Genomic DNA, 21,799 nt, shown 5'->3' on the forward strand with positions numbered 1-21,799 from the left:
AGTCAGGCCAAGTAGTTTCTTAGCTTATTAATTATGTATCAAGTGTCAATCATCTGATAGTTAAGCTAATTATACTGTTCTGGGATTTGGCAGGTTTTTTTTTAGTAGGCTCGCCGCCCAATGTGGGGCTTGACCTCATGACCCTGAGATTAAGAGTTGCATGCTCTACCAACTGAGCCTGCCAGGTACCCCTGGCAGTCAGTTCTTTAGAATACTGAAAGATTGTTAAAATAGGTAATGGTACTTGGAGATTGTGCTGTCTCCAATAAGAAAATAAATTTGTTTCTCCCTCATTGTAGTGTGAAGCTTCCCTGGTAAAAGGGCATGGTATATTATTTCTGCTGGGCTTCCAGGGACACCTTTAACGTGAAGAAAAAAATAGTATCATGCACCTGGCAAGGAAAGACAAATATGGAGGCAGCTCGGAACAAGTGTTATGCCCCTCTTTTGGCATCAGACATCTCTCCCAGTAGATTCTTGAACCTGAGAAAAAAGAATCTTCTCTTTGGAGCTGCCAGGAGGATGATTTTGAAATAAAAATGAGTGGAACTAGTGGTACAATGGACTAAAGGGATGATCCCAAGAAAGTTTCTTTGCCTTCCCATTTCATTGGTCTTAAAAATCTGATTTACTATTACTATTGTTTTGCAAAATTGCTTGGATTAGTAGTTATAAAGTATTTGTGTGAAAGCAAAGCTGAGAGAAGGGAAAAAAGAAAAATGCCCGCACTCTACAATGTGAATAAGAACTGATATGTAGGCATAATTTTGGATTGGGAATTCTAGTTTATTGAAAATAAATTTTATTTTGGGTGACAAATATTTGAAGAACAGTACTGTATACTTCTGAATATTAAGAACAAGTTTCTTCTAGCAACTTTTGAAAATATCCAAAACACGAGTCTTTGAGTGGCGCTCACAGCAATTAATTTTTAGTAAATGAATAATCATAAAAGATCATTTGCAGTATCAAAAGAAAACATGTTCATATTCCACTCTGACAAATCCACCTCTAGCATTTCTGAGTGCCTAATGTGTAGAGGGTCTGTTTCAGTTGCTTGGGATACATTATGAACAGAACATAAAAATTCCTGCCCTCAGTGGCTTTTTAAAATTAGCATAAAGACCCTTGGCAAGCAGTTAGACAGAAAATGGACTCTTCCAGGATCTCTAGTTGTGGCACCCATCTGTTGGAATAAAAGCCCATTACCTAGAAAGAGCCCCCAGGCAGGGAGAAGGGAGCATTCGTGGCTATAGCACAGACCATGGTCTCCAGCTGATAATGTATTATTATACAGAGAGGTGTTCTGTGGGCCTACCCCAGCAAGGGGACAGCAGATAAAGCCTAAGTGCCCAATCATGGGGCTTTGTCACCTGGACTGCCAGTGACTCAGACTACCTGGGTGAATTTATTCATTCTAGTGGATAGATGATCTTGAACTTAATAGCAAACCCAATCATAATTCTAAAAGATTATATATAAAAAGGGGTATGAGGGAGAGGATTCAAATATGTTAAGAAACGGAGAAAAAATTTTAAGAATGAAAGATGGGGCACCTGGGCGGCTGTCATTAAGTGTCTGCCTTCAGCTCAGGTCATGATCCCAGGGTCCTGGGATCAAGCCCCGCATTAGGCTCCCTGTTCAGGGGGGGTCTACTTCTCCCTCTCCCATTCCCCCTGCTTGTGTTCCTTCTCTGGCTGTCTCTGTGTCAAATAAATAAAATCTTAAAAAAAAAAGACTTCATAATATATCACCTATTATAAAAACAAACAGTAACCTCTTGATTATTTTCAGGGAATACAGCACTAACTAGTTATTATCTTCTTTTGTGCAGATGCATCTTGGCAAGGGTATTGGCAGCTCTAGTGTGTGATGTTCCATTTCCAAAGTCCTAGGAGGTTATTCTCGTTTTCCTGATTGAAACAATCTTCAGTGAAAAATTCACTATCAGGCTAGAAAGATCGAATATTTTGGCTCATATGAGGTTTATGCTAGCCCTGATCCCAAAAGGAGGCTATGTTGCTAACAGGATGTAGGGAATGGGTCATGAGCAGTCTTGTGCAATATCCTTACGAATGACAATTTAGTATATGAATACATTTAAAAATCAGTAGGAAAGGGGTGAATTATCAAATGGTATGTGGAATTGGATATTAATACATAAGGGAAAAAATGTAGATTCTTAGGTCAAATGACATCAAAGGAAGCACTGGATATATAGACTTACTTTGTATGCAGTTAAGATGGTGAATATTTTGCTCTGTCAGTATGATGATGGATCCAGGTAGCAATGCTGGCAATCAGGATAGTGAAGGCTTGCTCAGCAGCTTGATTCCAGTCACTATTATCATAGAATACTCACTTACCAAGGGCATCTAGTTTAAAAACTCAGATGTGCTTAGCAGCTGACTTTCCCCCCACAGTTCACAGCACCAAAGAGGAGTGCTTTTGTCAGCCAGCAGTTTTACTACCAGTGTGTCAAAAAGCTAGGCACAGTAAGAACCACAATTAAAATGCCGCAAGTTTCAAATGGAATATCTGCCAGTGTTGAGAACATCCTTGTGTCCTGCCCATTGAGAGGAGCAGCCCCATCAATTTTTGGGTCTGCATAATTGCACTGAGGTTGAATAGTCAGTGTCCAGTGATTCCCACTAGACTGTCAGTGAATCAGGCCCAACTAGAGTGACTTCTATGAACTGGGGGCCCTACTGAGCCCTCAGCTTTGCTTCAGGCAGCAGAGTGGGGGATAAGTTTCCTCTGTAAGGGACAGCTGCTACAATCTGATATATAGCTAAGATATTGCTGGGACCAGGACGGCTGTATTCTTAAATATACCACGTGCATTTTACACCTGAGGCTTGTGTCCTTTGTATCTTGTTAGCCAGTGGAGCCCAAGAGTAAGCTAAGAGCTGCTTTACAAAAGGCATATACTTGGTAGCCTTGCTAGGGTATCAAGTCGAACCACCCTTCTTCCCCACCCCAAGGGCATTTCCTTTTGCCAGAAATTCCAATCAACAGAATGAATAGTTACAGAAACTGAAGCGCAAAGTGGTCATTAAGGGCTGTGGGACCTCAAAGGTATTTTCTTTACACATAACTCTTCCTGACTGGGAGAATCCCTTCTGAATTATTGGAAGGGGAAGTATAGCATGTAACACATTTCTACTACACTTTCAGGTTTAGAAGTAACCACAATATACTGCACTGGCCAAAAGAGCCCCATTTATTCACAGGGTCACATTCATTTCCCTTGCCTACTGTAACCCCTGCTCTAACAACATTTTCTTTATCTAGATACTCCTTACCTCCATGGAAAGTGATAAGATGTTGACTTGGGCATCTGTTTCCCATAAAGCCATAAAAGTTCCAGCCCCTTTCCTCCCTCAAAGTTCCCCAAAATACTTGGGTGGGTGCCAATGGCCATGGGTCCCCATTGGAGACAGGAAGATTTCTTTCCCCTGAAACAGCTGATGTTGGGGTATATGGAGGTACAACAAAGTGTGAAGGGAGAGTGACTTCACAACATTAAAGAAGCATTTGCTTTACTTGCACAAGGTGTGCTCACATTTCAACCAAAAATCTTCCTTTTAGGTTCATCAAAAGCCCTGGAACAGGTGGTATCATCTATTTCAGTACATTGAATGATTTTTTTAAAATGAATTCTCTGATGATCTTTGAGGAATTCCTCACAACACCAACTCTTTAATAAATGCTGTACCCACTGACTGATGTAAGCTTGGCTTACATAATAGCTTTCTACCTCCCGAGTAGAGGGATGGCTAAATTACGTTCCAAAGGAAACAGACGTAAACATGCGAGAGCTCAATAGAATACAAGATCACTGCTTGATCACAAAATGTTCAAAAGGTAAAGATGCGAATGAGAATTTTGTTCCACATATTTCAGGCACCCTGGCTTTTACCTTGTAAAAGCTGTGCCATGTTAAAGCATGATACTCAAGGTTGTCCTGGATCATCTCCATTTTATCCTGACAGCATCCTAGTAGTTTGTCAGCGAGGTGTTTTGTCACAAATGGGTGTGGCATAAAATATAAGCATCCACAGTCCCAAAGACCTACTTGGAGGAAAGGGAGACCAGGAAATTTTGCGTGAGTTATCTAAAGGGCATGGCTTCATTCAAAAGGGCTTTCCATAGTACCTTGAAAGAAATACCAGCTCGTGTATTCTGATATACTTTCAAGGTTGCTTTTTGGATAAAATTCTTCCTACATTCATATTTATATGGTTTTTCTCCTGTGTGGGTTTACTGCAGTCAAATGGCATGGTTTTTCAGCCATAAGGATTTTCCATAGTTATTATATCAATAGGGTTTTCCCCCTCCCTGAATTCTCTGGCAAACATTTAGAGTTGACTTCTTATACAATTTCCCAAATTCATTACATTCATAAGATTTCTCCCCACTGTGAATTCTCTGATGTATTCTGAGGTTTGATTTCTGGCCAAAAGTTTTCCCACATTTGTTACACTGAAAAGGTTTCTCCCCTGTATGAATTCTCAGATGATCACTGAGGATTGCCTTCCGGACAAATTTTTTCCCACATTCATTACATTTAAATGGTTTCTCCCCAGTATGAATCCTCTGATGCACTCTAAGGGTTGATGTCCGGGCAAAAGTTTTCTCACACTCACTACATTTAAATGGTTTCTCTCCTGTGTGTGTTTTCTGATGTTGAACGAGATGGTCTTTTCGCCAAAAGGATTTTTCACATTCGTTACATTGATATGTTTTCTCACCACTGTGAGTTCTCTGATGTATCCTGAGGTTTGACTTCTGACCAAAAGTTTTCCCACATTCTTTACACTGAAAGGATTTCTCCCCTGTGTGAATTCTATGATGATCTCTGAGGGTTGACTTTTGAACAAAAGTTTTTCCACATTCACTACATTTATAGGGTTTCTCTCCTGTATGAATTCTCTGATGTCCCCTGAGGGTTGACTTCTGGACAAATGTTTTCCCACATTCATTACACTTATAGGGTTTCTCTGCTGTGTGAATTCTCCAATGTGTACTGAGGTGTGACTTCTGGGAGAAAGTTTTTCCACATTCATTACATTCAAATGGTTTCTCTCCGGTGTGAGTTCTCTGATGCTGAATGAGATGTCCTTTTTGAAAGAAGGATTTACCACATTCATTACATTTATAGGGTTTTATCTCAGAGTGAGTTCTCTGGCGTACTTTGTGGGCTGACATCTGGTAGGATTTCCTATTTTCATGATATTCAAAGGACTTATCCCCAGTTCGTGTTCTATCATTATATACCATTGGGTTCTCTTCCGTGACAATTCTCTGAAGTTGAGTGAGGTGTGACTTCCTGTTGAAATTACTTCCACTTGCATGACATTCATTCTGTTTCACAGGCATGTTAAACTTACTGTATTCCTTGACAGCTGATTTCCCGCAGAAAGATTTCCCACATTGGTTAAGAGGAGAGTGTTTCTCCCCTACCCCAGTTCTTTTATAGTCAAAGATAGTTGTTTTTTCACTTTTTCTCCTAAATTCATCTTTATAGGATTTTTCTGTGTGAATACTCTTACATGTAACACAAGCAGCCTCGCCATAGAAGGCTTTTCCAATTTCATATTTAAAAGCTTGCTCTAAAGTTTGACACTTTTGATTCTTAGGAAGATTTTCCTTATAACTAAGAGCTTTCCCATTTTTATTATATTCATGAAACTCCTCTCCAGTATGAGTTCTCTCAAACTTAATTTTGAAAGACAAATTTTCACATACACTATAGCAATTTGGTTTTTTTGTTGGATAGGTTCTATTATTAACAAGCTGGGAAATATTTTGCAAATTTACTCCCCATGAGTCATATTTACAGGATATTTTTGTTGAAACAGGAGCTATGTGCAGATTAAACTGTTTTCCCAAAACTTCTTCCTCTCCAGTCAATGGTTTATTATCAATGAATATTATTTCCTGCAAGTGTTTATCTTGGATTTTCTTTTTCCTCTTCATCAGGTCATCATCTCTGTAATCGTCTAAAACAGAGATAAATTGAAAACATCTTATGAACCTTACATTTCTTATGGATGGGAAATATATAGCCTATATCGCATTCATTTTTTGGTTTTCCAAGATTAAATAATTTATGTACGTATCCTCACCCTCCTTTAAAAACAGCATTGATATAGTGAAAATGAGAGAGGAAACTGGTAATAAATACATATCTGTATTTGGATTGTGATCAATTGCATTTTCCTATGGGGGTGGAGAAAGAATAGAAATGAGACTTTTATAGGAGTGTTTAGTTTAACTCCTAACACTAGAGGAGTTATTTCAGGGAACAGGAAAACCAGATAATGGGATGAACACAACGGGACTACATAAACTTAAGTACAGGAACAAAAGAATTAGGAGATAATGAACACTGATGGACTAGGCCCAACAGGGGAAGAGGTTGGCTTTGAGGAAATATAGTCCTACACTATCTAGGCTACACTGATAGAATCCTCAAGAGTCCACTATTTCCAAGCTGATATTCCTTATTTCCATTCAATTCTTCAATATCAAATCAAAATTGATAGTACAACTTTCCTCATGATTAAATGAGGAAGTTTACAGCTTAGGATCTAACCCATCTTATAGCTGTAAGTCACAGAAATATAAACAAATGTAAAACTGAAAAAAGAAAAATCTATTCTTGCAACTAAATTAGATTCACTGCTTAATTCCTGCTGTGGTACCTTTATTTTATCAAAATTGAACAGTAAGTGAACTTGATCACTTCATCCTAAATTTCCACATTTCAATTTGATATGTATAAAATATATACATATGTATTTTATGTATGCATGTATGTATGTAAGCTCTATGCCCAATGTGGGGCTTGAACTCATGACCTTGAGATCAAGAGTTGCATGCTCTACCAACTGAGCCAGTAAGGTGCCCCAAGGGGTGTTATTTTAAATGGGGTATCATGGAAGGCCTTGTTGCAAAGACGGCACTTAAGAAAGGTCCAAATCATTTATGCATTCTAGATGGCTGTCCTTTGAGGGTTTTAATGAGTTGTAAATACCATCTGCTATTTTTGGTTCATCTCTTCACTCTCTTAACTATGAAACATAATTTATATCTGCATAAAACTTATATGTACAGTTTAACAGTACAGAGTGAACACTAGTATAATCAGAAACCATGTCAACCTGAAATCAATACTACACTGTATGTTAACTAACTTGAATTAGAAAAAAAAAATGTCAAGAAATAGAACACAAAAATGGCTCTGCAAACATCCCTACTTATCTCTAACTTCATGCTTAAGAGTTCACCACCCTCCTAATATTTACGTAATTGTTTCCTTGATTTTCTTTGTGTGGTTTTATCACCAATATATGAATTCCTAAAAATGTAATTGAGTTTTGCATTTCTGACATTTACATAAATGTAACCACACACGTATATTTATATTGTTTGGTTTCTTTTTGCTTAAGATTATGTAGTTAATTACCCCTTGAGGAATACAATGCTTTCTTCATTCTACTCCTGATGAGCCCAATTTTTAACAAAAACAAACAATACTGCCATAAGTAAATATTGTTTTATTTATCCTAGGGAATATAATCATGCCTTTCTGTAGGGTATGTAGTTAGGAAAGGAATTCCTTGGTTGAAAATTATGTAAAACTTTAACCTGACTTGGAAACATCCTCCTGATTATACAGTGGTTTTACCAGCTTACATTTTCCATCAGTACGTAAGATTCTTTAATATTTCACATCCTCATCAAGACTTGGCTTTGCCAAATTTGTTAATGTCACATCATACCATGTGTCTCTCATCTCACTTTGTATTTTATTTTGCATTCCGTGAAAGCTAATGAGAGACTGAACACATTTTCAAAGATTTAATGGCCATTTAAAAGTTCCTGTTCAGTCTTTTGCTTATTTTTCAATTGGGTTGCCACCTTTTCCTACGTTGACTAGTGGAAGTTTTTACATTTTCAGAGTACTTATCCTTTCTAGATTACTTGTATTATATACATATTCTGCTTCTCTATGGCTTGTCTTCTCATCCTTTTAACAGTATATTTTATAAACAAAGTTCTCAATTTTAATGTAGTCAAGTTTATTAATCATTTTCTATTGATTGGTGCTTTTTTTGCCTTTGAGCTTAAAAGGAGTCTTGAAATACAAAGGTGTTTAATGACAAACTGACCTTCTGGAGTCTTAACTATCCCAAGAGAATTCTGTCTGCTAGTGCTCAGGAACTCACCTCGGTGGCTCTGGTTTGAGAATTCTTCCTCTAAGAACCAAGGCTCCTCTCCTTGCTCCAACTTGAAGATTACTGCTGGTTTGAAAATGCAGTTCCCTGTAAACAGGGAACAATGGAGTATTTAGGACAGATGATGAGCTTTTTAGTTTCTAAAGTGTAAAAAGATACAGCTTCAGAAGCAGCACCCTGAAGATCCTGATTTGAACTTATCATGGGGAGTTGACAAAACACTTCTTTTACTCCTCAAAAGGGCTTAGTTAATTTTATACTCCTGAATGAAATACCTCAATAACATTAAAATCTAAATAAAATATTCATCTGTATCAGTGCATAAAAAGGAAATGCTTTCTATGTGCTGTGATGAGGGTAAGTTATACCTATATGCTCACCCACTGAGACTAGGTTGTTGTAGTTCTCCAGCATCACATCTCTATACAGGGTCCTCTGAATAGGACCCATTTGCTGCCACTCCTCCTGGGTGAATTCCACAGTCACGTCCTTGAATGACACTGATGCCTGCAACAGACATTTCTGCTCAATCTGAAGGGTTCAAAATTAGGTGACATAGAAAATACCCCTAAAAACAATTCTTATGTTTACTGTAAAGAACTGAAAACAAACGTATACAAAGGATGCATATTTTGAATCTAACTTTAACTTATATTTTAGAGGTATTCAATGAGTAAAAATATTTATAACTTTATTTTTATATACTTATGAGTTCCATGCACATATTTTAAGTATATTAAACTTTGTTTAAAAAAATTTTTTAAGCAAAAATGATAAATTTCTTACAATTTTTATCCAATACCCCAATATACTACCCTAGGCATATTCTAGGGTAGGAGTCAGCAAATTATTACCTGTGGCCAAATCTAGCTTGACACTTTTTTAATAAATAAAAGTTTTCCTGCAACATAATCACAAATACCCAATCATTCTGTATTGTTCATTGTAGGTTTCGTGCTGTAACAGCATAGCCTAGTAATTCTATCAGACCTTATGACTATCAAAACTGAAAACATTTACTATCTGATCCATTACAGACAAAATTTGCCAACTTTTGGACTAACCAATCAATTAAAAGAAAGACTAACAGCATAAAAACAACAAAGAAAACACAATTAACAGAGAGGGATATATGTAGATTGAAAATAACAGGACAGAAAAAAATATACATAATTATGAGCCAAAAGAAAGTTGGTTATATTAACATAAAAACAATCAAGGAAAGAAAGTATGACAAAACACAGTAACTATTTATGATCCTTTTAACAGAAAATATAAAAAACATAAATTTGTGTGCATTTGAAAACCTAGCTTGCAAATACAGTCAATTCTTATTATTCACAGATTCTATATCTGCAAATTCACCTCACTAAAATATACTTCTAACCTAAATACTCATGATTTTGGGGCGCCTGGGTGGCTCAGTCGTTAGGCGTCTGTCTGCCTTCGGCTCAGGTCATGATCCCGGGGTCCTGGGAACAAGTCCCACATCAGGCTCACTGCTCTGCGGGAAGCCTGCTTCTCCCTCTCCCACTCCCCCTGCTTGTGTTCCCTCTCTCGCTGTCTCTCTCTGTCAAATAAATAAATAAAATCTTTAAAAAAAAATACTCATGATTTTGCAGTATTTAAGGACACTCGCAGAAAGGTACAAGATTTGAGCATCCAACACATTTTTCCAGCTGGAGCTGAATAAGATAATGCTTTGCCAAATGTTCTTTTTGCAGACTACTTAGTACATTCTTTGCATTTTTGTGATTTTTCTTGTGTTCCCCTACCTGTGTAATGAGAAATGCTGTCTAGTGTTCCTGAGTGCAAGAAGGCTGTGATATGCCTTAGGGAGACCAAGTGTGTTAGATAAACTTTAAGCATTAATTATGGTGCAACAAATAACTTGAGGCCATGGGCTGTTAGTTCTTGTTCATGAAACAATGTACTAAAGTATTTTTAAAACAGAAACACACATAAAACCAGGTTGTGTATTGAATGGCTGACCAAAATGTTTTGACTAGAAACTCAAAGGGACTTAACATTGTATTTCCCCTAGGAGCAATGAGTATTTGTTAATTTAATGTTCATGGTGATTTTACAGAAAATAACCATGTGAATAGTGAGAGTCAACTATATATAACAAAAGTTGATAAAATGAGATAGATGGATCCATAATTATAATTAGTTTTATAATATTTTAACACAACTCTCAACTCAGGGCAAGCTGACTGAAAAAAAAAACAATAGAGATTTAGAAAGGGGTCAGCAACAGTCAAGAGGGAAAATCTGGCCTGCTGTTTTTGTTTTGTTTTGTAAGTAAGATTTTATTGGAACATAGTCACGTTCATTTGTTTATGTATTATCCATGGCTGCTACAGCACTACAACTGTAGAGTTCAGTATTTTCAAAGAGACCATTATCTCCCACAAAGCCTACTACCTCACATTTACAGATGAAGTCTGCTGACCACTGATATAGAAGGTTTAAATGACATAAATAACCAATTTGAGTAACTGAAACATACCAGATAACATAATCATAACAAATTATTTTCTAGTGCATTTTGCATATTAAAAATATGTCTCATCAAATTAAGTCTCATCAAATTAGAAAAGATTACAAACATACAGTGTGACTTTGGATTTTAGTGTAGAGAGTTGAAAAGAGCAATACTAACATCCTTACAACAAGAACAAAGCTAGACAGATTGAAAATTAGGTCTTTTTTTTTTTAATTCATCAGAGAAATGAAACTGCTTAACAAATAAACAATTTGAAATCAGGAAAAAGGTAGGCATCTGTAGGGAGAATCAGGACCCACCTGTTTGCTTCCTGGACCATATGCTACCAAACTTCATGTAAGATGACAGAAAGATAAAACTAGAAAAATTTTAACAACCTGCTAAAGGCCACATGTGCACAAATGTTAGAGTGTGAAGTCCCTGAGGAGGTGGTGTATATCACAGATATAGTGTGATTTCTACCTTTTTGTGACATTTTCTCCAGGAACCTAGTCTGTTCACAGAAAGGACTGGGGGAGAATTTTGGGGAAGTCCCTTCCTGCCCCATGAGGTACTGGCTAGTGTAGGGGAAGAAAAGTCACCGCTTAAATCACTCAGATCTGTATCACTTATTTCGGGAAAGGTCAATAAAATAACTTGAGGCCATGGGCGGCATCCCCTGCAGTAAGGGGACAGCAGTAGCAGACATTACCAAGATGCTACCCAGACCCATCTGCCCAATCTCTCCTAGGGAATAAAATACCTAAATGACGAGATGCAAGTTCTTAGTGCCTAAAACTGAGGTTAAACTGGAAGATAAGTCCCAGAGATCTGTCATTATTTGACCTGTCTGGTAGCTCCATGGAACATCCCATTCATAAAACGGTCTTCATTTGATCTAACTCAAAGCTCACCGACTGCAAACAGCATTTTCTCTGGGGGCATGACATTAGTTAAGAAAGAAAAAACCCATGGGATACTCTTTACCACCATGGCTACCTCAGGCAGTTTGTAATAATTAAAGGAAACAGTGTAATTAAAAAGCTTAAAAGGAAAAGTTGGAGCATGATATATACAGAAGGGGCTGTGAAAAGCTCAGACTTCTCTCTGGGAATCTAGAAGGTAGCACACATGCCCTGGACTATGTGCATATTCAGGAAACATCTGAGAAAGTACTAAACTTGGCTCTCATTAACCTTGAGGCTCTGTGAAAGAAAAGTGAAGGTGAATGCAAGGTAGTAAAATGCCAGGCTAACTGCTGAACTGTGGGACACAATCAAACATCCAACCTATACATAGAGCATCTTGGCAAAGATTGGAGCCTTACTGGTTATGAGTACTTAAGGAAATCATTGTCCAATTATTAGCTGACTATTTAGCTAATGGAGTGGAGACTTCAGTGGTCACACATGACAAAGAATATAGGTTGTACAGAATCCGTTCAAAAGAGTCACTAAACAAATGACAGCTGTGGTGGAGTGGTATTCTGATGATAAACTGACACGTTTTATTTTAAATATCAAGTTTTTAACAAAAATTTAAGACCTACAAATAAATAAAAAAGTATGGCTCATACACAGCAAAAACAAACAAACCCAATACTATGTATGAAACCGTGTAGAAACGGTCTCTGAAGAAGTCCAGACATTGGACTTACTAGACAAAGACTTTTTTTTCAAAAGGATTTTATCTATTTGAGAGAGAGAGCACGAATGGAGGCGGGGAGAGGGAGAAGGAGAAGCAGACTCGTGACTGAGCAGGGAACCTGATGTGGGGCTCCATTCCAGGACCCTGGGATCATGACCTGAGCTGAAGGCAGACACTTGAACTGAGCCACCTGGGCACCCCTAGACAAAGACTTTCAATAAACTGTTCTAAATACATACAAATAACTAAAGAAAACCGTATCTAAAGAAGCAAAATAAAGTACGGGAACACATTCTCACTGAATAAAGAATTAGAAATAATACATATTTGATGAAAAAGTAAACTGAAATTCTGAAATTTGAAAATTTGAAATTTGAAATATGAAAGTACAATAATTGAAGTGAAACATTCCTTAGAGGTCTCAATAGCAGATCTGAACATGCAGGAGAATCACCCAATTTTGAATACAGACCTAGTGAGATGATACAATCTGAGGACAGAAAGTAAAAATAGGAAAAATGAACAAAAAGCCTCAGTGACCTGTGGGATAAAATCAAACATCTAAATATAGCAACATCCAAAGGAGAGTAGTAGGAGGAGAGAGAAGGGGCAGAAAAACAGAATGATTCTTGAAGCAGCAAAAGGGAAGTGACTTATCACTTTTTTTTTTCCGTATTTTAAATGTGCCTTTGAGTCTTTATTTTTTAAATTTGTATTGTTATGTTAATCACCATACATTACATCATTAGTTTTTGATGTAGTGTTCCATGATTCATTGTTTGTGCATAACACCCAGTGCTCCACACAGAATGTGCCCTCTTTAATACCCATCACCAGGCTAACCCATCCCCCCACCCTGACTTATCACTTCTAAAGGCTCCCAAATAAAGCTAACAGTCAATTTGTCCTCAGGAACCAGGGAGATCAGAATGCAGTGGTATGACTTATTTAAAATGCTGAAAGGAAGGCCTGTCAATCAAGACTTCAACATTCATGGCAAAGAAGAAGTCAAACTCTCACTCTTTGCAGATGATATGATATTTTATGCAGTAAACCCAAAAGACTCCACCCCAAAACTGCTAGAACTCATAGAGGAATTCAGTAAAGTGGCAGGATATAAAATCAATGCACAGAAATCAGTGGCATTTCTATACACCAACAAGACAGAAGAGAGAGAAATTAAGGAGTCGATCCCATTTACAATTGCACCCAAAACCATAAGCTACCTAGGAATAAATCTAACCAAAGAGGCAAAGGATCTGTACTCAGAAAACTATAAAATACTCATGAAAGAAACTGAGAAGACACAAAGAAATGGAAAAACGTTCCATGCTCATGGATTGGAAGAACAAATATTGTGAAAATGTCTATGCTACTTAGAGCAATCTACACATTTAATGCAACCCCTAATCAAAATACCATCCACTTTTTTCAAAGAAATGGAACAAATAATCCTAAAATTTGTATGGAACCAGAGAAGACCCCAAATAGCCAGAGGAAGGTTGAAAAAGAAAAGCAAAGCCGGTGGCATCACAATTCCGGATTTCAAGCTCTCTTACAAAGCTGTAATCATCAAGACAGTCTGGTACTGGCACAAAAACAGACACATAGATCAATGGAACAGAATCGAGAGCCCAGAAATCAACTCCATGGTCAACTAATCTCGACAAAGCAGGAAAGAATGTCCAATGGAAAAAAGACAGTCTCTTCAACAAATGGTGTTGGGAAAATTGGACAGCCACATGCAGAAGAATGAAACTGAACCATTTCCTTACACCACACAGAAAAATAGACTCAAAATGGTTGAAAGAACTCAATGTGAGACAGGAGTCCATCAAAATCCTAAAGAAGAACACAGGCAGCAACCTCTTTGACCTCAGCCGCAGCAACTTCTCCCTAGAAACATCGCCAAAGGCAAGGGAAGCAAGGGCAAAAATGAACTATTCGGACTTCATCAAGATAAAAAGCTGCTGCATAGCAAAGGAAACAGTAACAAAACCAAAAGACAACGCACAGAATGGGAGAAGAATTTGCAAATGACATATCAGATAAAGGGCCAGTACCCAAAATCTATAAAGAACTTCTCAAACTCAACACCTGAAGGACAAATAATCCAATCAAGAAATGGGCAGAAGACATGAACAGACATTTCTGCAAAGAAGACATCCAAATGGCCAAGAGACACATGAAAAAGTGCTCAACATTGCTCGGCATCAGGGAAATCCAAATCAAAACCTCAATGAGATACCACCTCACACCAGTCAGAATGGCTAAAATTAACAAGTCAGGAAATGAAAGATGTTGGCGAGGATGCAGAGAAAGCAGAACCCTCCTACACTGTTGGTGGGAAAGCAAACTGGTGCAGCCACTCTGGAAAACAGTATGGAGGTTCCTCAAAAAGTTGAAAATAGAGCTACCCTACGACCCAGCAATTGCACTACTGGGTATTTACCCCAAAGATACAAATGTAGTGATCCAAAGGGGCACCTGCACCCCAATGTTTATAGCAGCAATGTCCATAATAGCCAAACTATGGAAAGAGCTTGGATGTCAATCAACAGATGAATGGATAAAGATGTGGTATATATACACAATGGAATATTATGCTACCATCAAAAAAATGAAATCTTGCCATCTGCAACAATGTGGATGGAACTAGAGGATATTATGCTAAGCGAAATAAGTCAGAGAAAGACAAGTATCATATGATCTCACTGATATGAGGAATCTGAGAAACAAGACACAGGATCATAGGGGAAGGGAGGGGAAAAATTAAACAAGACAAAACCAGAGAGGGAGACAAACCATAAGAGACTCTTAATCTCAGGAAACAAACTGAGCGTTGCTGGAGTGGAGTGGGATGGCTGGGTGACGGACATTGGGGAGGGTATGTACTATGGTGAGCGCTGTGAATTGTGTAAGACTGATGAATCACGGACCTGTACCCCTGAAACAAATAATACATTATATGTTAATAAAAAAAAATTAAAAAAAAAAAATCAGAGCACCAATAAAGTAAAAAAAAAAAAAAAAAAAATAGTAGGAAGGTGTAATGTCTCCAAAGCCTGAATGTTATTCTGAGGAACTGGGAATTTTATCATGTGGGGTGAGGAGCCACAGAGGTGATTTACACATGGACAAGACATTACTTCACTAGCATTTAGATGAACTACCTGTGTGGAAGATGTGCTTGAGTAGGGTGAAGAAAGAAGTGGTCAGGTTGGTAAAGAAGCTATTCCAACAGTTCAGGTGTGAAACCATGAGATAGTCGTAGGAGGAATAAAGTAGAGGAATACATTTAAAATACATTAGGTTTAGGGGCGCCTGGGTGGTTCAGCTGTTGGGTGTCTGCTTTCGGCTCAGGTCATGATCCTGGGGTCCTGGGATTGAGCCCTGCATCAGGCTCCCTGCTCGCCAGGAAGCCTGTTTCTCCCTCTCGCACTCCCCCTGCTTGTGTTCCCTCTCTCGCTGTGTCTCTCCCTGTTACATAAATTAAAAAATCAATCATCAATCAATCAATAAATAAAATAAAATACATTATGTTTGACCATATAAAATTGCTGTTATCTTTGACAAATGGGAAAAGTGGCAAGACATGATTACACACCAGATGTGTCAGGAGTTGAGACAGTGAGAACAAGAGAAGCCAGGGATGTGCAGTAGCACTTTTGTGGCTTGGGTGTCTGGCTGGGACTGGGGACGTAACATCTAATATGGAAAGATGAGGGAAATTCGTTTGGGAAGAACTGTAAATGGGATTATAAATGTTAACTTTTACTTTGCATCAGTTCAGCTGGAGATGCCGTGTAGATACCTACACAGAGATGTTGAGTCAACTATGTCCAACATGGCAGTCACTAGCCATGTGTAACTATTTAAAACTTAAATTAAAAATTCAGTTCCTCAGTCACACTAGCCATATTTCAAGTGCTCAACAGGCATATGCAGGTAGTGGCCATCATTTGGGACAATGCAGATACAGAAGGTTTACATCATCATAAAAAGTGCTATTGGTGGGGCACCTGGGTGGCTCAGTTGGCTAAGTGTCCAACTCTTGATTTCGGCTCAGGTCATGATCTTGGAGTCGTGAGATCAAGCCCTGCGTAAGGCTGCACACTCAGCTGGGAGTCTCTCCCTCTCATTCTACCCCTCCCCTGCTCGCATGCTCTCTCTCTCTCAAAAAATACATAAGATAAAATAAAATAAATAAAAATGTTAAAAAAGTGCTATTGGTCACAGTGGGCCGCAGAGCCGCATTTATGGGAACTAGGAAAAACACTGTTCTTGAAACTAGAGTGGGGATGAAATGAGTCAAGGAGACCAGCTAGAAAAATAGTTAGAAGGACTGGAAACCTGTGATGAGACATGTCAAAGGGCAAAAGAAAGATGACTCCATGAAAAAAACAGGCCGTCAGAGACACTAACACAGGAGACCTTCCAGAAGGACTGAGTAGGCGCAGAGCAGGCATTGCAGACAGGTCTGTGAGGTAAGGATGAGGCAAGGACCCACTGGATTTGACTGTAGTTAGGTCACTGGTGGGTGCAGGTCACAGGTATATGAGTAGAGACACCAAGGCCTCATGCAGATTGAGATGTGAATGGAAAGTGCGGTAGCATTTGCTAGAGAACAGAACTTTAAGCTCTCTCCTGAACAACTTGTTCAAGACAGGTACCTGAGAGAAATATTTACATAAAGCTATTTTTAGGACATGAACGTACCAGCTATTCATGCTGACCTCCAGTTAGTCTAAGTATTATCTCTGGATCTAGCAGAATGGTCAGAAAAAGGTCTGCTTCTTCTGTTTTATTTAGATGGACAACTGTATTAACAAAAGCCCTGCTTTGGCAATGTGCCCCTTACTCCCACTGAGGAAAAAGTGGAAACAACATTCTACAATTATTTCCGGGTTGTTATTGGAAAGATCTGCACTATCACCTACCTGAAAACCAACAAAGACATTTTCCCTGACTTCAGTGACTTTAGATTTCAGAGGAAGGTTTGATTTAAGATTCTCATCAATGCAAATCTTGAAACAAATATTGTCTGACTCTCTGCCATGGCTATCAGAAAGGTCAGGAAGAAAACTGCTACTTGCACTTCGGAAAATGTGTAACTTCATAGGACTGCATCTACCCACATGCCAGCTGTGCTGTACTACTCATCTGCTTTTCTCTACCTTCCTTCAATGGTTCTGATCCATTTCCATTCCCACTTTTCTATGTTCACTAACTACCTATAAAATCCATTATAAAAAAAGTTGTATATAAATAACTCACCTGAGATGTGTTCATTTTCTGCTGTTGTTGGGAGAGTACAGAGAACTGTGATGGATAAGCTGGGGATAAGGAAAGAGGAGTGGAATTACAAGAGGTCTGGTGAGCTTCCGCCAGTTGCCTAAAAATCTCACCACATCAGCTGGGGGAAAGGCCTCCCTATGGAAAAATGTTCTATTGACCCTTGAGAAGGGGCAGGAAGCACCACATAGAGACAGCACTCCCGATATATGTAATACATCTCTGATATGATCACGTGGATGTAACCCTGCTATTTTTCACCAGTGACTTAAATTATTTCCTATTAATTTTAAAAATGTATGTCCCCCTCTGACTAATTAACAAAAAATTAAAACAGAGGATAATATTAATATCCTATTATTTCTACTTTGAGTTAGAAAATCAACAGAAAACTCTGGGGGAAAAAAAGATGCTTAGTGCTGAAATATTTTAAAATCATTTTGCTCTTTTGGTAAGACTTTTGATGAGACACTTCTAGTGACTTATGTGTGACAGAATGAACTGCACTGTGCTTTGCTCCTCGCTCTGTCCTGGATGACCAGGGGATATACATCTCAGGCTCCATTTTTTTTTAAAGTTTCAAAAGAGTCAGAGATAGAAATCCCCTCCAATACTGTCATTTTATAATTCTATATGTTCAGGATAAAGGAAGCCTCAGCATATCTCTAGATGCCACTTGTGATGGACACAATGTGAGAGTGGCTCAGAATCTGTAAAGAGGGAAAAATGAAGAAAACGGGGACTGTTTAAGGACTGAGACTGAATTTCCTTGGCTCTGGCAGTGGCTTTTCCTATATGGCCTGATAGTCATCTCTTTCAACCCCAGCTCACCACCTTCTGTAAGCTGGTCCACTTTCCACTGTCACACAGTCTGTGATAGCTTCTGGATGTGGTGACATCACCAAGTCTGGCTCTTTCTGGACAAGGTAATTAAGAACTGCTTCTGGTGGAGCAAATTAGGACCCACTCCTTTCTGGGTTCTTAGGACCCACTCCTTTCTGGGTTCTTCTGCATATTCTGAAGCTCTGGTGAGGGTGGTTCCTGTTAGATGAGCTCTTCTTCCAGGTGGGACTCCTGTCCCCAGGGCTCCTCTCCTCCCTGTCACACAAGAGCTACTTTGTTCCAGACGTTGAGACTTAGGCCTAGGAAACAAATTCCTCTTAGTTGAACCTTTCATCGAGAGCAAAGTTTCTCAACTTCAGCAATGCTGACATTTTGGGCTACATAATTCTTTGTCACATGGGGGCTGTCCTGTGCATTGTAGGATGTCTAGCAGCATTTCTGGCCTCTACCCACCAGACACTAGTAGCATTCCTCCTCTGTTGTGAGAACCCAAATCATCTCCAGCCATTTCCAAAAGTCCTCTGGAGAGCAAAATTATCCTGGTTTGGAACCACTGGTGTAGGGCCTTAAACCTGATTCTCTTCAAATTCATTAGAACTGCTCACCCATTATTGTAGCCACTAGCCACATCCCACTATTGAGTATTTGAAATGTGGCTACCGCACAATGAATAGTTTTGTATATACTAAGATAAAGAATATGTTAAAACTAACTTCATGTGTTTTAATTTTTAATGTGGCTACTAGAACATTTAAAATTACATATGTGGTTCACCTTATCTATTAGACAGCACTGCACTACAATATCAGACTGTGCCTTCAGAAGACAGAAGACAGCCTGGACAGTACAGGAGGTGCCAGGAGGCTCAGTCTTATCCAGTTCTGGAGACATGCCAGAAACCCCGGAATAGATACACCTATCACAGAGTGACATTTGGCTCCTGTTGACTTTACAATCATAGTCCTGAGAATATGGGGGGTGGGGGCAAGTCACTCTACTAGTGCTGCGAAGGCTGCAATGCTGAGTTTGTATAGCTGAATTTGGAAGTAAAGCATATCTGTTTACATCCTGGCTGCCTCACCTTTTTGACCTTCAGTCTGTAATTTCACTCTTCTGAGCCCATTTTCTTTTTCTTTTCTTTACCTCTTTCTTTCTAAAATTATATGGTTAATACTATAGGAAGACAGATGTCCATCAACAGATGAATGGATAAAGAAAATGTGGTGTACACACACACACACACACACTGGACTATTACTCAGCCATCAAAAAGAATGAAATCTTGCCATTTGCAATGACATGGATGGAACTAGAGGGTATTATGCTAAGAGAAATAAGTCAGAGAAAGACAATTATCATATGATTTCACTCATATGTAGAATTTAAGAAACAAAACAGGATCATAGGGGAAGGGAGGGAAAAATAAAATAAGAGGAAATCAGAGAGGGAGACAAACCATAAGAGACTCTTAACTATAGGAAACAAACTGAGGGTTGCTAGAGTGGAGGTGGGTGAGGGGATGGGGTAACTGGGTGGTGGACATTAAGGGGGGGCATGTGATGTAATGAGCAATGGGTGTTATATACAATTGATGAATCACTAAACTCTACCTCTGAAATTAACAATACACTATATATTAATTGAATTAAAATAAAATTATATGGTTATACCTATAAATAGGGTGGCTGTAAAGATTAAGTTAAATACTAAATAAAAAAGAACAAAGTGTCTTCCAAATATGATGGAAGCCAACACTGCATGTTGGCTTATACCTTGTACCTATTAGTGCTTACTCACTAGCATTTGGCTGAATGCTTTATAGATGATGACTTATCTCTTTCTGAACAATGCCACAAAGCAGTTTTTACTAATATCCTTATTTTCAGATGAGAACCTGACTTATGCCCAAGTGACAAAGGAGGAATTTACCCGATCTTTCTGGCTTTTAAGCTCAAGGCCGGGGCGCGCTCTATGCCAGCTTCACGGTCAATATCCAATAACCTAAACAGGCATTACCTTCCCGCCGCCAGCAAGGGATCTTCCCAGCGCCGGCTGCGGTCAGCTCCCGCACTCCAGTCTACAGGGAACATCTTCCTAAAGCACTCGCCCCATCTGGGTCCCCGGAGCCCGCCGGGCTGGGCCCGCCCCCAACCGCCTTTGCCAGGTGTAGGTTCTCGCCTGGCTCCGGAATAAGCGGCGGGGTTCCCGCCCTGGGTAGAGCGGGGAGTTCCCGAGACGTCTGGGTCCCTTCCTCAGGCCACAACCCCACCCCGCCCCCGCCCCCGCCAGGCGCACGGAGGCCCAGAAACCCCCGCCCCGCTCCTCTCACCTGAGGGCAAACGGGCCTCCCCCGCACGGCCGGAGAGGGCGGAAGCAGGAAAGTAGGGTTGACTGCACATGCGCAGGGAAAAGTCCAGGATATCCGTTCCCAGAAGGCCGCGCGGGGAGCCGTGGCCTTCAGGACTACATTTCCCATGAAAAGAGCGCGACTCCTCGCGGCTTTCGGGTGTGTTGGAGGCCGGCGTGCGGCGGGGAGGCCGGGGATAAAGAGGGCATAGTAAGATTAACTCCCTGTATTGATATCTGGAGCCCAGATCCTACCAAAACCCCAGAGGTTATGGGTTAAACTTTGACATAAGATGAAGTACAGTATGTGGTCATGGATCAGATCCTGGTTGGAGAAAACAAGAAGACATTTGGGAACAACTGGGGAAATTTGTATATGGATTGGATATTAGAAATATTAAGGGAATTTATTGTTATTTTTGTTAATTGTGATAATGACATTCGGATTATGAAGAGAAATTTACTTTTTTTAGAGATGTATATTAAAATATTTAACATTATATTACATATTTGTAATTGAAAAAATAACTAGAAAAAGCAAATATGGCAACATGTTAAGGATTTCTACCTCTAGTATATGGGTATACTCCTTTTACTATTTTCTACTTCTCTATGCAGTTGGAAGTTTTGTAATATGAAGTTTATAAAGGGAAATTTTTGAACTGTTTTTTCAAAAAGTGTGCCTTTTAACTCAGCTGCCAAAAGAAGATAAAATATATCTGTCAAATAAAACTAAAACATGTGTCAAATAAAACTAAAACTAACAAGATTGATGTCCTTTACTCAAGGGAAAACAAATCATAGAGCACTCTTCTGAGGGATTTTGGACAAGAGCATATTTTATTACTAGAGATTTCCTTATAAGGCAAAGTAAAAGTTTCCTTATAAAGGTAAAGTCAGCTAGCTAAAGCTGAATTGTGATTGGCATATGTTA

At 39.0% G+C, this 21,799-nt stretch overlaps 1 protein-coding gene across 4 annotated transcripts; it reads right to left on the reverse strand.

Annotated features, from left to right (window-relative positions):
• Positions 1-815: 815 nt before the first annotated feature.
• On the reverse strand, positions 816-20,904 carry ZNF510 (zinc finger protein 510). Of its 4 annotated transcripts, none has more exons than XM_088018887.1 (6): positions 20,849-20,904; positions 18,511-18,818; positions 17,659-17,717; positions 8,615-8,753; positions 8,238-8,333; positions 816-6,005 (listed from the first exon to the last, which is right to left on the reverse strand). In XM_088018887.1, the coding sequence occupies exons 3-6, from the start codon at positions 17,671-17,673 to the stop codon at positions 4,321-4,323; spliced, it is 1,935 nt and encodes a 644-aa protein (XP_087875013.1). In that variant the 5' UTR covers positions 17,674-17,717; positions 18,511-18,818; positions 20,849-20,904; the 3' UTR covers positions 816-4,320. The 4 variants fall into 4 exon arrangements, with proteins under 4 accessions (XP_087875013.1, XP_027978123.2, XP_087875014.1 ...); XM_028122322.2 differs by having other exon boundaries at positions 8,627-8,753; positions 18,508-18,818; XM_088018888.1 differs by having other exon boundaries at positions 18,508-18,818.
• Positions 20,905-21,799: the final 895 nt, after the last annotated feature.

Source organism: Eumetopias jubatus, unplaced genomic scaffold (genome assembly GCF_037043125.1).
Source record: "Eumetopias jubatus isolate StellerSeaLion01/CBP00866 unplaced genomic scaffold, mEumJub1_p1.0 scaffold_15, whole genome shotgun sequence".
Lineage (NCBI taxonomy): Eukaryota > Metazoa > Chordata > Mammalia > Carnivora > Otariidae > Eumetopias > Eumetopias jubatus.